We start from the raw sequence: 16,400 nt of genomic DNA on the forward strand, positions 1-16,400 counted from the left end.
AAAATTGGTGGTGGATTAGATTTCTCCTGTAGAAAAGCAAAACACAAAACAAAGAGCTTTATAAAAAAGAAAGGAAAGCTGTCCAATCTCTCAACATGTCCAAAATGATCATGAGTTTTACTCCAAATAAATGCTAAGCATTGTTTTTCTCTCTTGTTCTTGAAGTTTTTTTATTGATGTTTGCTCTGTTCAACTACAAAATGTAAATAAAACTCAAATTTATACCTGACCCTTCTTGCATACTAGTTCAAGTTTGCTATATTTGAAGTCAATACCAACTAAACTTCCTTGATCAAAGTTTGCAGTTGTATATTCTGAAGGACATTCATGCAAGAACAACCATCGAAGATCTGTTGAAAGGTATTTAAAGTCTCCAACAAGTTGCATATTCGCAAACTGAAGCAATTTGAGTCTCTTCATCTCCTTAAATGCTTCAGTCTTTAACTGAGTTGGATTCAATGACTTTGGCAGGTTCAAAGCAAGTCCCTCAATAGCTTTTGTTCCCTATAGATTATAGGAACCAAAAAGTAAAATTAAATTAACGGTGGCTTAAAGAGCATTAAACAATTTATAAAAGTCAAATAACAGAAACTACAAACAGGTGGACTGATCAAGATTCAGGACCTTGTTTGTAAATATATTTGAAAAGGGTGAAACAGAAATTTTCACCATATATCACTGTTATATGAATTTAAAAACATACTTGAAATTCTTACCATGTCTTTTGATAATACATTAAGCACTTCCTCTGGATTCCACAATCTACTCCGTTTCTTAGCTTTTGTTGGCAAACTCTTGCGAAGAATTTCTCTTCCCATGTCTCGCAGCAAACCAGGCATGCCAAGTTTCTTCTTATTGTTCACAGTAATAAGGCATCTTTTCATAAGAACATTTATTTCAATTTCAGCAAAATGCCCACAACCATTTAATATATTAATTACATCATTTGTGTCCATTCCAATAAAGAAAAATGTTACATCAAGAAATATTTCTCTATACCTATCATCACTTAGACCATGAAAACTTATCTTAATTAAGCTTCTTCTGTACATCGTTGTTTGGAATAGTTTTGAGTTTCTTTAAAACACTCCTCCATTCATATACTTTCCTAATAAACAAATGGGACCCAATCACCTCAAGAGCCAGTGGCAATCTCTCACAATATGAAACAACTTCTTTAGCAAGTAAAGCAAACTCTTCTTTCAGACATGGTTCTTTGAATGCATGCCAGCTAAAAATTTCAATGGATTCTGATGCCGGGACGTTGCTTGGGCCACTAATCTTGGCGAGGTTAACAACCCCACTATAGTGAAAGTAGCCAAGAACCCATCTTGGTTGGCTAAGCCAAGGATGCACCTCTTACTCTCAAAGAGCCTAGAGGAAAATAAGCACACAGCTTATTTCAATATATAACTCAATCAATTCAACTCATAAACAAAAGAGGTACGTACGCATATTTATACTAGTAGAGAAGGGGGAACTTTCATGACTCGGGCGATGTGGCACTAACTCATAACACAAAATAATAATATATGCTAAACTAGACTACTTTAATTAACGACACAAACATAAAAATACATGCTCCTGCATCAAATTCTTTGTCATTCAACAAACAGTTCCTTCATGTCTAGCATATGAGTAACATGTTGAACAATGTTCTTGATATCGTCACTTTCATTCCTGCACGGAAGGCACTAGAGATTATACACAGTAAATAAGATTTACAACTTTCTCAAATTGTTATAGTTTCTAGTTACTTTGTAGGTATAATGTTGCTTAAAGTAAATAAATACATGCAAATTAGATAAAATTAAGTTGAATTATATACAAGTAAGAATTTCGTATGCTTTTACATAGGAATGAATTAAAGAAAATGAATTTTAGTATGCATTTGCTAAATTTAGATTTTAAACAAACATGCACAAAAAATTTACATCTTTAAGCACCTTCTGAAGATAGGAGAGGAATAGAAAAATGCTCAAAATACCAAGTGATCCGTTAGCTATAACCAAGATCAATCACATCTTTATACAAATATTTATATGTAAATTTAATGACTAATTATTTATGTATATACAGCATTTTGGGAAAGATAATCTTTTTTTTTTGGTGACTGGGAAAGATAATCTTAGACACTATATAAATAATTATAAATTTACGATGTATATTTTTGTGATTAAATTTTTATTATTTCAAAAAATATTTTTCTATTCATATTCATAATTATGTATTTTAATTTATTTTATAATATTTATTAATCGCTACTGTTATTTATTTGAGTCCGCGGGTCTCATTCTCATTATATAGAAAGCATCAAACATAATTTAAACGCAGAATAGTAAAATGCTATAAAGATCAGAGATCTGCAGTGTCTCCTTTATAGTCCTTATTATGCAGAATTTAATCTTCATTGGGTGGAAAAGTTTGGACTATTAATCAGAGATGGCTTGAGCAAGATTTATTTTATTCTCCCATTAAAGCACTACTTAATAGCATCCTAAAATAGTTGCAGTTAATTTGGTGCAAAATAGTAGCAACACTCCAAGATAAACTTAAAGGTAGTAACTGATAGCATACATAGAGTATAGCAGTCAAATAGAAAACATATATTAATCAGGTCCATGAAGTGCAATTTTGCTTTAAAAGCTCTATCAAATTCAGCCTGCAAGATAACATGGACATAAATAAATTTTATATTTCAAAATAATGTTTATAGATACTTAGACTATTAGCACTTACTTTTTCATCTCCACCATGAACAGTGAAATTTGCATCTGCTACCATATTATCACCAGAAACAATACCTTCACCTTGTTGCCCTCTGGTTTGGTCAACTTGTTCAGCATATATGAGATAAACTGGTCTTCTTCATTTTGACTCCTAACCCAGCAACAACAATCTGCACTTTGTCACCAGCTTCAAGGTTTGATATTACTTTCTGCCATTCCTCATCTCTAAGTGAAGCCAGTGTATCTCCATCGTAGACATAAGGGATGGTCTTCGTGTGATTTATGATAAACAGATTTTCGACAATAGGGCCTTGTGATGGTACATTGTTTGGGGAAGAAGAATAGACTATACACAACAACATTGTCTTTAACTTCCGCCCATTCACTTGAGGGACATGGAAAGTTACAAAAGAATCTTCACCAACGAATGTTAACCAATCAGGATTCCTATTGGCAGGAAGAAAACAATCTCGAGTTACACTGGCACTAAATTTCTGCATAATGGAAACATTCTTTAGTTTTGGAATTTTAAGTGTTATGCCTAAATCTCATACAGTTTAGTTTTAATCAGGTGAACAAGTTGATATAATAAATAGAGAGACAAACCTGCAAATATTCTCTCTAAGTACCTCTGTGACTGAACAATTCATTCCCTTTTGGATTAAAATTGAATTCAAGGAATTTTCTGATTCAATAATGTCACCTTCACTAAAACAACCATGTATTGATGAGGTACTCCCTCTTGAGATATTTGATGCACCTGATGTTACTACAATTTCATTGCATTTTGTGACATTAAAAGTATTACGGATCTAGATAAAAATGCATCTCGATAACATCAAAACCAGTAAACAAAAATGCTATTGATTGCATAAAAAATGATGCAATAATTTTAAACCACTAGAGGAAACAAAACAAATAGTACTATAGTAGGTCATGTATGTTGATCATATTCTTATTTTTGAAATAATTTTCTTGGCTTAGATTCAATAGCAGTGAATTCCAAATAAAATAGTTAGGAATGATGCCTTTTTCTACCATTTCTAGGAAGAGTTGCAAGGCTTTCTGAAGATCACCCTTCTTACATGTAACATTAATCAAAGGACCATAAGTTTCTGCATTGGTTTCACACTCTCTTGCAGTGATATCTTCCATGAACTTCAATGCACTTTCAATTTTTTCTTGTCTGCAAAAACCTGCAATGATTGCATTAAATGTAGATGGAACTGGAAAGCTGTTATTGGCAATCATTTCATTCATCAGCTCAACTGCTTCTCGGACGCAACTGTTTTCAGATAATCTGCGAACTAGGCAATCATAAACTAGAATACTTGGAACTCCACCTTCATCAATCATCTGATCATAGACCCTCTTTGCATCCTCAATACTCCCCTGCTTACAATGTTCGAAAATCGTCATGCTTCTGTCAACAGCTCTTGGAAACATCTTTCCTAAGTTTGTTAGAAATTCAACTGCTTCATCAAAACGGTTCTGCTTGAATAGACCATATATTATGCTATTATAAGGACTAATGTGCCCTCTAGAGCCTTCTTTGCTTTCCTCCATCAACTCCAAAATTGAAAAACCTTCATCGATTCTTCCTTTTGAACACAACCCTCTAATTATCGTGTCGAATGTAGCAAAGTTCCATTTGATCCCATCTGTTTTCATGTCATTAAAAAGATCCAAGGCCAAATCTAACATCCCAGAATAACAAAAACCAGATATGAGTATGTTATAGGTGTCTACATTTGGAAGACACTCAAGACAGCCTCTACTCTCCATTTGCTTCAGGAAATGAATCCCAACTTTTACTTTTCCTACTCCACAAAACCCCTTTATCAAGGTGTTATAAGCCACAACATCAAGTGAAGCCCCCATACACTCAACTCTGTCCAAAACCTCAGCAGCCTCCGTTACACGGCCGGCCTTGCAAAGACCTTCCACAACCTTAGTCACGGAGACAATATCAGGAACAAAATCCATGGCAAAGCTCTTCTCCAGCATCACTAAAGCCTGAACTAAATTCTCCTCTTTGCAATACCCGGATATAAAAATGTTAAACGTGACATCATTCGGTTCCACCATCTCATATATCAAGCTTCTAGCCCTCCCAACTTTTCCATTTCTACAAAGTGCATGAAGCAAGGTGTTGTAAATCAGAGTGTTTGGTGTGACCCCTCTGCTAGACTTTATCATCTGCAAGAGCTTAAAGCCCTCACCAATCCTATTGGTCAAGCAGAGCCCTTTCATCAAGATCCCAAAAGTATAATCATCCCCGACTACCCCCGACTCCATCATACTCTTCCTATAAAACTCCCTAGCTATGTCAATGTCCTCCTTCACAAGGACATCAAGAATGGAGTTGTATATCTTCAAGGAAGGGCTGCTATGAAACTTGTACACCAAGTCCAGGACCTTGATGACTGCACGAGTCATGCTGGCACGGCCGAACCCCCGGACAATTGTGACGAAGATTTCATCGCCAGGAGGGATGCCGATTGAGTCAGGCATTTCGTCGAGCAGTTGCTTAACGTTGTCAAAATGGCGGAAAGTACATAGCTTATGGATCAAGGCACGGTATGTGGATTGAGAGTGGGTGAAGTTGGGTAGCGAGGAGGCCCATCTGAAAGTTTCAATGGCCTTGGAAGTGGATTTCTGTTCAAGAATTAGGTGGCAGACATGGTCCTGTGATGGGGTAGCAGGAGCAGAAGCAGAAGAAGTTGATGAAAGTGAACGAATTTGGAAGGTGAGAAAACGCATGAGAGTGAAAGATTTGGATAATATAGAGTTTTGCAATGCGTTGTAGAGCTTTGGGGGCGGCATTATTTGAAAGGGCCAACAAAATTCACAAAAGGTTTTACCTTTCAAGTAAATGAATCTGTTTCTGGAAATGGGTTATGTAAAGATAGTAACTTTGATTTGATTATAATGGTTTTAACTTTTAACTTGGTCCATGAAAATCCCATTTAGGCAATGGCCTAAAGTGTTAGATCCAAGATTGTACCATGTTCATGTTGTAATGAACTAATTACTATAGTTGTCAGAATTAAATCGGTGTTTAAAAATCGGTCAGATTCTTAGTTTATTAGTTCAATTGATAAATTATTTATTGAATCAATAAAATCGATCCTACATAAATAAAAGAGAAAATTTCACTCCCTTCTCCTGTAAAATGTTAAAATAATATTTTTTTTCTCCTCTATTTATAAAATGTACATTATCCTCTTTTATAACTTTTAAAAAATCTCATCTTTAATCTATTTTAAATTTTTTCGTGTTAATTAATGTTAACTTTATCTATTTTTTTAAAAAAAATTATTTTTTACAAAAATATTCTTTAACAAAAATTTAATTTTTTTTATTATTAAATATTACTTACCAAAATACTATTTAATAATTATTTTTTAAAAAAATTTAATAATTAAATTATGATTTTTTACCAAAATTTTTGTTAATAATTTTTTATATTTTACTATTAATTTTTTCATATCAATATATATTATTTTAACATTAAATAAAAAAATCTTACCATTGTTAATATGTATAACAATTAATATATATTGATATTGAAAAATAATCTTAAAATAATATATATTGATATAAAAAAATTAATAGAAAAATATAAAAAAATTGTTAACAAAAATTTTGGTAAAATCATAATTTAATAATTAAAAAATTATTGAAGGATAGCTTAGAAAAAAATAATTTAATTATTAAATTTTTTTAAAAATATTTTGATAAAAATATAATTTAATCAATAAAAAAATAATTTATTAAAAGATATTTTAGTAAGCAAAATTTAATGAGAAAAAATTATAATTTTTGTTAAAGGGTATTTTTTAAAAAAATAATTTATTTTTTCTTAAAAAATGGATAAAGTTAACATTAGTTAACATAAAAAATTTAAATTGGATTAAAGAGAAAGTTTTTTAAAAGTTATAAGGGAGGAGAATGTATATTTTATAAATAGAGGAGAAAAAAGTGTCATTTTAGCATCTTGCAGGAGAAGGGAGTGAAATTTTCTCTATTTTATATAAAAGAATCTATTAACAAGTATTAAACCTAAATTAATATAAAATACATGACAACAATCAATTATCAATTTCTAAAAATACGTAATAGAAAAATTTCAATTAGTATTAAACCTACATTAAAATAATATTAAACCTTCTATATGTTACAAGCAGGATCTAACTATTCTTAATTATCTTAATTTTTGTTAGAAATGTATAATTATTTATTTTAGAACTTGTAAAATATTTGTAATTTTTTTATTCAACTTATATTTGAGTCTATGTTGCTATGAAATTATTTTCCTAGAGTGTCGGTCATAGCTCATTTTGGACTGTGACACAATTGAGGAAGGTGATGAATTTGTTGACCTGGCTATTTATGCAAATGGAAGCGTCGACAATGCTAAAAGCGACCAATTTGATGAAGCCAAACATAGCAACAATGAGAACATGGACATCAGGATAACAAGGTCAACAAGGAGACAATGGAGCAAACCATTTTGGAACAAAAAAGGTAGAAGTTTGATGAATTTATCTCTCATTCTAATAAAGAGCTAATTAGGAGATATAAACAGTCTATATTTATGGTTTTAGAAACCCATAGTTTGTTCCAAAAAGTGTGGAATTTGGTTTCTGACAACTGCAACTAAGCTCTCTGTCCACTTCATTGATTCTTTTTTTCAAGCAATTATTGTTGAATTTGATTCCGTTACATTGAAGTAGTTATGTCCAACCAGTAATGGAAATCCAATCCCTCAAGTAAGAGAGCATTTATGGCAACATCTTACTCTCCTTTTTTTCCCTTATCATTACAGGTTATGCCTCCTTGTCTGGCAATTGGTGATTTTAAATTTTTAATGGTGTCTTATACCCTCATGAGGTTAGAGGTGGTCTGTTTAAGATGGATCCTGGTCTACCGAATCTGAAGATTTAGGGAGAGAAGCCAATCTTTTCTTCCAACAATTATTCTCATCAATTGAACCGATTGATTTACAAGTCTTGGCAGAGCAGCAACTCCCCTAATTGGTTGTAGAAATCTTCTTAAAAATGTTTCTAAAAATAAGGTGAGAACAACTATTATGAAAATGGGATCTTTCAAGGCATCAGATAGAGCCAGATGGGTTCCATCATGAGATTAATCAGAGGAACTGGGAGATTCAGCTAAGTACAATTCAGATATCAGGTAACTATGTAACTAGCTGGATATGATGCTTTAAAACAGCAGAGAGGTTATATAAGATGGTTAGAGCCTGAGCATCAAGTGCAACATATTTGTTATCACAAGACTTAAGATAGATTATATATCTATCAATTTTTTTTTTTTAATTTGTTGTACACCTAAAAAAAGAAATACCAACAGAAAGAGCTGATTAATGTAATTTTAATTTTAAGCAGGTGACATTGTCAACTATAGGTTATATTATTAGTACTTCAAAGGTTCAAATGTTTTCCATCATATTACCTTTAGTGAGAACTAATTTGGCTCAAGATTCACAATTTGTCAACTAAAATGATTCATTCATATATTATAAGTTTACAGGGACTACTTAGAGCTTTCAACCAAGAAGAAAAGTTTTTTTTTTCTTTTTTGCAAGGGTTTTTGAACTATATACCTTATTTATAGAGCCTCGGATCATAATCTAAACATGAATAGTAAAATGCTATACATAGATATAAACAATCTCCTTTATACTCATTAGTATGTAGAACTCAATCTTCTTGGGTGAAAAAGTTTAGATTATTAATCAGACATGACTTGAATAAGATCTTTTGATTCTATCATTAAAATGTATTCTACTACTTAATAGCATCCTAAAAGTCATGTGCACCTCTTGTTGCATCCTCTCTGGAGCCAATACTTACATCCCTGTCATCAATTTCACATTACATAAACAGTTTTTGTAAAGTTGGGTACCAGAAAAAGTGAATGACTTACATGAATTATTAACTTGGTGCCTGATAAATTAAAACCATTTAATGATAAAGATTTAATAGAAATCAATAAGCATAAAATTTTCTAAAACCTTTAAGAGTGTCGTGCATTGAAACATTGTTCGGGGATAAGTATGTGCAGAAGTTTTTTAAAAAATGATATCTGAGGTTAGAAGGAAAACTTATAATTAGATCTAGGCAACAAATTAAATTTTACTTTTCTTAGCCTACTACACTTACCCACAATTTCAACTCAAATTGACAAGTCACACAATACTCTTTGGTGATCACACTCTCTGGAGTTTTCGTTTTCCAAGTGACTTCGAATTTTTCTGAAAAAATATATATAAACATTAGTTTTATAGACAGATCAGCAGAGAAAATGAACAAAAAGTAAGCATACAAATGGAGAGAAAGTAAAAGAGGAGAGAACTAATGTGTGATTGAATATGAAGTTTCAATAATTGCATACTTGCTTTATAGTATAGATGAGTAATAGCACACTATATAAGGTGGCAAAAGGAAGAAATGTGCTTTTACATTTCTAAACAAGAAAAACTTTCTAAAAGTTGATAATTTCATAGCACTTAATTTGAAGTTCAAAATAGTAGAACCACTCCTGATAAACTTAAAGATAGTAACATAAAGTATAGGAGTCAAATATAAAACGGATATTAAAAGCTCTATCAAAATCAGCCTGCAACATAATATGGACATAAATTTCATATTTTAAAATAACGTTTCTAGATACCTAGAGAATTAGCACTTACTTTTTCATCTCCACCATGAACAGTGACATTTCCATCTGCTACCATATCATCACCACAAACAATATCAATTGGTTCACCATATATGAGATAAACTACTATCTTCTTCACTATGATTCCTAACCTAGCAACAACAATCTGTACTTTGTCTCCAGCTTCAAGGTTTGAAATCACTTTATGCCATTCCTCTTCTCTAAGTGAAGCCAACGTATCTCCATCGTAGAGATAATGAGTGGTCTTTGTGAGATTTATGATAAACAGATTTTTAATAATATGGCCTTCAGATGCTTTGATGTTTGGAGATGAAGAGTAGGAGACACACATCATCATTGTTTTTAACTTGAATCCATTCACACGAGGGACATCGAAATTTACAGAAGAACCTTCTCCGCTGAATGTTAACCAATCAGGATTCTTATTGCCAGGAAGCAAACATTCTCCAGGTACTCTGGCATTAAATTTCTGCATAATCAAAACATACTTTAGCATTCGAAGTTTAAGTATTAGTTGTAACTCTCACGAGTTAAATTTGAATAAGTGAATAATATATATTTGTATGAGCAAAACATCAAAATAGTATCCTAAGGATTTTGATGTTGACAAAATAGGCTACAAATAACAAAAGAAAAAGTTTCTTGTGGCGAAAATCTTTGAGATACAATTCTGGTGGTGGTTTACTCATTATAATTAAAGACCCATAAATTCATGGATCTTAGAAGGTGATCCAATGGTTATGGAAAATAATTTAATATATGGCTGAGCTTTAGCATGTATGAATTTCAATGGTCAGCATTTCCAACAATATTTTGAAATACCTAAAAAAATTATAAAAAAGGAAAGAAATTATAAACTATTTTGATGATATACAACAACCATTTTAGCATATTTCTATCTCAAGAGTTATAAAAACAAAGAATAAAATGATAGACCACAGATATAGACAAACCTGCAAAATATTCTCTCTGAGTGCCTTTGTGACAGAACAATTCATTCCCATTTGGATTAAAATTGAATTCAAGGAATTTTCTGATTCAGTAACATCACCTTCACTGCAACAACCAACTGATGATGCACATGATGATACTATCATTTCATTGCAGTTTGTGACATTACAAGTATCTGAAGCTACATCTCCTGTTATTTGAAGTTGTGAGCCACACTCCATCCTAACATTCTGAACCTGTGGAAGGTCTCTGATAATGGATGATAGGCCTTGAGAATTTCTATTTGGGACTATTAAGGAAACAAGATTTGACAAGTCCAAAAGTGTTTGCACTTGGGGTGAGAAATTATTTGTTGGAGAGGTCCATGACCAAATGATTGAAGGAAACACATTGCGCGATAATCCTTCAAAGTCGCACAAAGATATATACACAATGCTCTTTAGTCTTAGTAGTGCATGAGGCACTTGTGTTATGGCAGTTTTATCTGCCATCAAAGTTGCCAATGATTCCATCTGTTCTATGTCCTCCTCTAACTTATCAATCAAAGAACATCCTGATAGAATGAGAGTTTTGAGAGATTTCAACTTGTAGATGCTTCTTGGAAGTACACGAAGCTCTGAACACCCTTTCAAATTGATTAGAAGAACTTGTTTGAGATGTTCAATGGTATGAGAAACTGAAGTCAACTTTGGGCAATATTTGAGTATTAACTTTTCAAGATTGGGCATATTTGAAAAGTCAGGAGTTTGTGTCAAGTGTTGAGAATGACTAAGCTTGAGAAATTTTAGATTCTCCATCATCTGCAAGAATTTTAAGGAGATGAATTCAAGAACTAAAAAAAACTAGATTTGAATATATGAAAATTCACTTGAATTGTTTTTAGAAATTTGTTAATAGGTATATACTTTTTTTATAAGAATTTCATTAATATGAGAAAACAGAAATACAGAATAGGGTTCCCATATAAAAAACACACAACACAAAACAAACACCTATAAAAATGCAAAGCTCTCCAGTCTTTCAACATGTCTAAAAAGATCATGAGCTTTGCTTTTCACACTTGTTCTTGAAGTTCTCTTTGTTTGAGGTTTGCTATGTCCAACCACAAAAGTAAATAAAACTCAGAATTTATACCTGACCCTTCTTCCATACTAGGTCGAGTTTGCTATATTTGAAGTCAATGGCAACTAAATTTCCTTGATCAAAGTTTGCAGTTGTATATTCTGGAGGACATTCATGCCAGCACAACCATCGAAGATCTGTTGAAAGGTATTTAAAGTCTCCAACAAGTTGCACATTCGCAAACTGAAGCAATCTGAGTCTCTTCATCTCCTTAAATGCTTCTGTCTTTAAGTGGGTTGGATTCAGTGACTTTGGCAGGTTCAAAGCAAGTCCCTCAATAGCTTTTGTTCCCTATAAATTATAGGAACCAAAAAGTAAAATTGGATTAAGGGTAGCTAAAAGAGCACCAAAAAATTGGAAGAAAAGTCAAATAACTAAAACTCCAATAAGGTGGAATGATAAAAATTCAAGAGAATAGAATATAATTGAAGTTCCACTCCCTTGTTTGAAAATATAATTGAAAAGGATGAAACAAAAGTTTTCACAATATATCATTTTTGTTATATGAGTTTGAAAACATACTTGAAATTCTTACCATGTCTTTTGATAATACATTAAGCACTTCCTCTGGATTCCACAACCTACTACGTTCCTCAGGTTTCATTGGCAAACTCTCGCGAATAATTTCTCTTCCCATGTCTCGCAGCAAACCATGCATGCCAAGTTTTCCCTTAGTGTCCACAGTAATAAGGCATCGTTCCATAAGAACATTTATTCCAATTTCAGCTGAATGCCCGCAGCCATTTAATATATCAATCACATCATTTTTGTCCATTCCAATAAAGAAAAATGCTACATCAAGAAATATTTCTCTATCCCTATCATCACTTAGACCATCAAAACTTATTTTAAGCTTCTTCTGTACATCATTGTTTGGAATGGTTTTGAGTTTATTCAAAACACTCCTCCATTCATATACGTTCCTATTAAACAGATGTGACCCAATTACCTCAAGAGCCAGTGGCAATCTCTCACAATATGAAACAACTTCATTAGCAAGTGAAGCAAACTCTTCTTTTGGACATGGTTCTTTGAATGCATGCCAGCTAAAAAGTTCAATGGATTCTTTGTCATTTAACTCTTTCATACTATATAACTTGTCAATTCTAAGACAACATAGAAGATGCTCGTCTCTTGTTGTGATGATTATTATGCTACCGGGACAGAACCATTTACGGCTTGCAGCTAAAGAATTTAGCTGCTCCAATTTGTCCACAACATCAAGTACAAGAAGTATCCTTTTCTGGCCAAGTCTTCTCTCTAATATTGATTTTCCAGATTCAGTGTTTTCAATCTTTATTTTCGTTGTCTTGTAGATAGCAGAAAGAAGTTGTTGTTGTAAATGAAGAATTCCATTATCTTGTTCCCAAACTTCTCTTATATTTAGGAGGAAACACCTACCTTCAAACTCACGGAAAATTTTATTATAAACCGCTTTGGCAATGGTTGTTTTACCACACCCTCCCATGCCCCATATACCAAGTAGTAGAGGATTTTCTTGTTGCTGGTCTTTTAATAGTTGAATCACCTCTTCAACACGAGATTCAACTCCTACGGGATGATTAGCAACGAACAATTCCTTCATTTCCAGCATATGAGTAACTTGTTCAACAATGTTCTTAATATCCTCATTTTCATTCCTGCACCATAGGCACTAGAGATTATACACACAGTAAGAGAAGATTTACAACTTTCTCAAGGTGTTTTAGTTTCATTGTAAGTATAGTGTTGCTTAAAGAAAATAAACACACGCAAGTTAGACAAAATTAAGTTGAATTATAGCAGTAAGAATTTCATATGCTTTTATATCAGAAGAAATTTTAAAGAAAAAGAATCTTAGTATGCAATTCCTAAATTTAGAATTTGTCCAAACTTTATATATTTAAACACCTGTAGATAGAATAGAGAGATTCCTGCAAAATATGAAGGATATTAATTAATTTACTTGGATTTTCGGATGACAAACCCTGCAATGCACCCAACTTCACGGAGTGCTTTCCTCCAACTCTGCTCCTTGCCTTTTATTTTATCCGGGTATCTTCTCATAAGATTATCAAAAGCTTGTCCAAACTTACCAGTCTGATTTCGCACTTCCGAGGGATCTATATGGTAGAATACTGGCAGCACCTTTTGAGTTTTGTTTTTACAACATATCATGATGTCTTCCAACTCTTGCAAACACCATCTTGAAAATGCATAATTTGGTGACAGAATAATGATAGAAGTTTTAGACTCTCCAATTGCTTTCAGAAGCGAGATTGAGAGTTTTTCCCCTCTTGCTAGCCCGTTTTCATCCTTGAAAACATAGATACCAGCATTTTCAAGAGATGCATAAAGATGTGAGATGAACTTTGAGCGAGTTTCTTTGCCTCGAAAGCTCAAGAATACATCATATGGCCTTTGCTGCATAAGTTTTTAAATGTGAAAATAAAACACACTGAACTAACTTTCAGACAAGTATTAAATCTATGCAGCATACACTATAAACTGAATTAAAAGTTTTTTATTCCGTAGTAGGATACATTCACCTTAATTAAAAGTTTTTTTAACAATTTATTATATTAAAAAATTTATTTTTATTATTAATAAATTTATTGAGTTGCAATTTTTTTTCTTTCTTTGTTATGTTCCAAAAAGAGTTTCAAAAACAAATGGCAACTATAAGTCAATTTATGTGCTCATAAACCATAACAACCTACAAACCTGAGGCTCAATCGAGGATTTCTTCATATACATTTCTCTTCCGATGTCTTGTAGCAAACGATTCATGCAAAGCTTGTCCTCGTCAAACCACACAAGACTATGCTCTTCAAGCCCTTTAATTGCTCTTGGTGCGGCATTACGTACAGCTTCTTGTAATATCTGACTTATATCATTTCGATTCATTCCAATAAAGAGATGTCTCAAATAAGCTAGTTCAAGGAATATTTTCTTTTCTTCAGATCCAACAGAATCTATGTTTTCTTTTAAAACCTGCCATACATCTTGAAAGGGGAATCTTTTGAAGCTGTCCAATACATTCTCCCACTCTTGTATACTTTTTTCAGATACAGCAGAGCCAACACACACAAGAGCCAGTGGCAGTCCATCAGAATATTCAATTGCATAATTAATAAGACCAGAATAACTTCTTTCAGGAGTGGCTTTGTTGAATGCGCTCCAACTAAAAAGCTCAACACATTCGTTGTAGTCCATTTCTTTCACTCTATATATATGATTAACTCCAATCTCATGAAGCCGATCTTGTTTAGTTCTTGTCGTGATGATTATTATACTCCCTGGACCAAAGCATTCACGAGTTACTGGCAAAACCTCCAGTTCTCTTTCACTTCTTACATCGTCAAGTATAAGAAGTACCTTTATGTGAGGAAGTCCCCACCATTTATCTCTTGTTGAGTCAGCGTTATGCGTTTTTGTTGTAACTCGTTCTTGGAAAAATAATAGAAGCTCCTCTTCTAAACTAGACGTTCTTGATGAAATTTTCATTATTCTATCCTTGATGTTTGGGACAAATTTCTTCACCTCAAAGTTGTGGCTAATTTGGTTGTAGAGGGCTTTAGCGATAGTTGTTTTACCTATACCCGCCATTCCCCATATCGCCATTATCAGAACACCATCTTCATTCTGATTATTTAACAATTGAATCAAATCTTGCACATGAGAGTGTACTCCCACAGGATTCTGTGCAACGAATAAATCTGTTGCATCTAGCAAAGAAGTAACATGTCCAACAATATTCTCTATAACTTTTCTTTCATTCCTACAAAATATAAATCATAGAAGGTTCATACACCACAGTTAGTGATACAAATATTGTTCAAAATATGGGAGAATTCAATTACCAGATATCCGGCAGAAACGTGGGTGAAATGGCCGAAGCTTCTCGAAGTGCGGTCCTATAACTCAACACCTTGCTTTCATCTGTTGAGTTTCTTTCCAGAGTATCTAACAAAACTTCTCCAAAATAACCGCTCTGATTGCTTACTTCTGAAGGATATAAGCAATAGAACACAGGCACAACCTTCTGAACTTTGCTTCTCCGATGGCACTCCATTATTTTCACGAGCTCTTGCAAACACACGGTTGATTTAGCATAATCTGTTGTGAAAACTATGATAGAAACTCTGCACCCTTCAATTGCGCCAGATAAGAAAAGGTCATTAATGTTGGGCTCTGTGTGATTCCCCAAAACATATACTCCAGAACCTTTGAGTGCAACATAGAGATGTGAAATAAAAGGATGAGGAGGGTTTTGGGGTTCGCCACTAATGTACACATCACACATCGTTGTTCTGTAAGGATTGAATGTGGATTGGGGTTCCTGGTTTTCGGAAGACATAGCAACGACTTGAATGATCAAGCGAGTGAGGGTGTAGGAGGTTTCAAAACTTAGAGAAGTACCCAGAGAGCTTACACCTTCTATGTTGAGTCCCATTGAACAAACCAACGTCTAAAGGCGGGAAAAACGAGAGGTAACAACTAACAAGACAAGTGGACAATTTTTCATTTAGATGTATGCAAGAGAAAATTATTATTATTATTATTATTTAGTTGGGCAGTGATTTATCCAATGCTGCTTGCTTAGGCTATGAAAGGAACAAGGATCCTTTGAAATTCTTACCAAGTGGATTTTTGGAAAGGTTTGGTTGTGCTATCATGGGCACCCTAGCTTCAAATCCTTAGTCACCATTTAGTTGGTGGGTTCCTAAACCATTGTGGTTGCCATGTCCCATATACCTAGTACAGGATTTTCTTGTTGCCGGTCTCTTAATAGTTCAATCACCTCTTCAACACGAGATTCGACTCCTACTGAATGATTAGCAACAAACAATTCTTTCATGTCTAGCATATGAGTAACATGTTCAACAATGTTCCTAATATCTTCACTTT

General features: G+C 33.2%; 2 protein-coding genes across 4 annotated transcripts; both read right to left on the reverse strand.

The window, feature by feature from the left end:
- Positions 1-1,433: 1,433 nt before the first annotated feature.
- LOC107625691 (pentatricopeptide repeat-containing protein At2g17525, mitochondrial-like) lies at positions 1,434-5,650 on the reverse strand. Of its 3 annotated transcripts, XM_088503706.1 has the most exons (4): positions 3,768-5,650; positions 3,336-3,498; positions 2,740-3,223; positions 1,434-1,680 (listed from the first exon to the last, which is right to left on the reverse strand). In XM_088503706.1, exons 1-2 carry the CDS (start codon positions 5,553-5,555, stop codon positions 3,496-3,498), a joined length of 1,791 nt encoding a protein of 596 aa, XP_088359832.1. In that variant the 5' UTR covers positions 5,556-5,650; the 3' UTR covers positions 1,434-1,680; positions 2,740-3,223; positions 3,336-3,495. The 3 variants fall into 3 exon arrangements, with proteins under 3 accessions (XP_088359832.1, XP_088359831.1, XP_088359830.1); XM_088503705.1 differs by having other exon boundaries at positions 2,740-3,176; positions 3,336-5,650; XM_088503704.1 differs by having other exon boundaries at positions 3,336-5,650.
- Positions 5,651-8,447: 2,797 nt separating this feature from the next.
- On the reverse strand, positions 8,448-16,036 carry LOC107627619 (disease resistance protein RPP2A). The gene is made up of 9 exons (XM_088503703.1): positions 15,353-16,036; positions 14,214-15,270; positions 13,456-13,913; positions 12,046-13,150; positions 11,523-11,801; positions 10,391-11,188; positions 9,448-9,906; positions 8,918-9,009; positions 8,448-8,612 (listed from the first exon to the last, which is right to left on the reverse strand). The coding sequence occupies exons 1-8, from the start codon at positions 15,943-15,945 to the stop codon at positions 8,965-8,967; spliced, it is 4,794 nt and encodes a 1,597-aa protein (XP_088359829.1). The 5' UTR covers positions 15,946-16,036; the 3' UTR covers positions 8,448-8,612; positions 8,918-8,964.
- Between the last annotated feature and the right edge of the window lie 364 nt (positions 16,037-16,400).

This window comes from Arachis ipaensis, chromosome B2 (assembly GCF_059453495.1).
Source record: "Arachis ipaensis isolate K30076 ecotype BB chromosome B2, ASM5945349v1, whole genome shotgun sequence".
NCBI lineage: Eukaryota > Viridiplantae > Streptophyta > Magnoliopsida > Fabales > Fabaceae > Arachis > Arachis ipaensis.

What these genes read in the sequence shown, in the direction of transcription:
- LOC107625691 (XM_088503705.1), bottom strand. Translation starts at nt 5,555, where the DNA reads ATGCCGCCCCCAAAGCTCTACAACGCATTGCAAAACTCTATATTATCC.
- LOC107627619 (XM_088503703.1), bottom strand. Translation starts at nt 15,945, where the DNA reads ATGGGACTCAACATAGAAGGTGTAAGCTCTCTGGGTACTTCTCTAAGT. An exon ending in AATCCTCGATTGAGCCTCAG is followed by an intron (nt 13,914 to 14,213) that starts GTTTGTAGGTTG and finishes AAACTTATGCAG; the next exon opens with CAAAGGCCATATGATGTATT. An exon ending in TAGTATGGAAGAAGGGTCAG is followed by an intron (nt 11,189 to 11,522) that starts GTATAAATTCTG and finishes AAATTCTTGCAG; the next exon opens with ATGATGGAGAATCTAAAATT.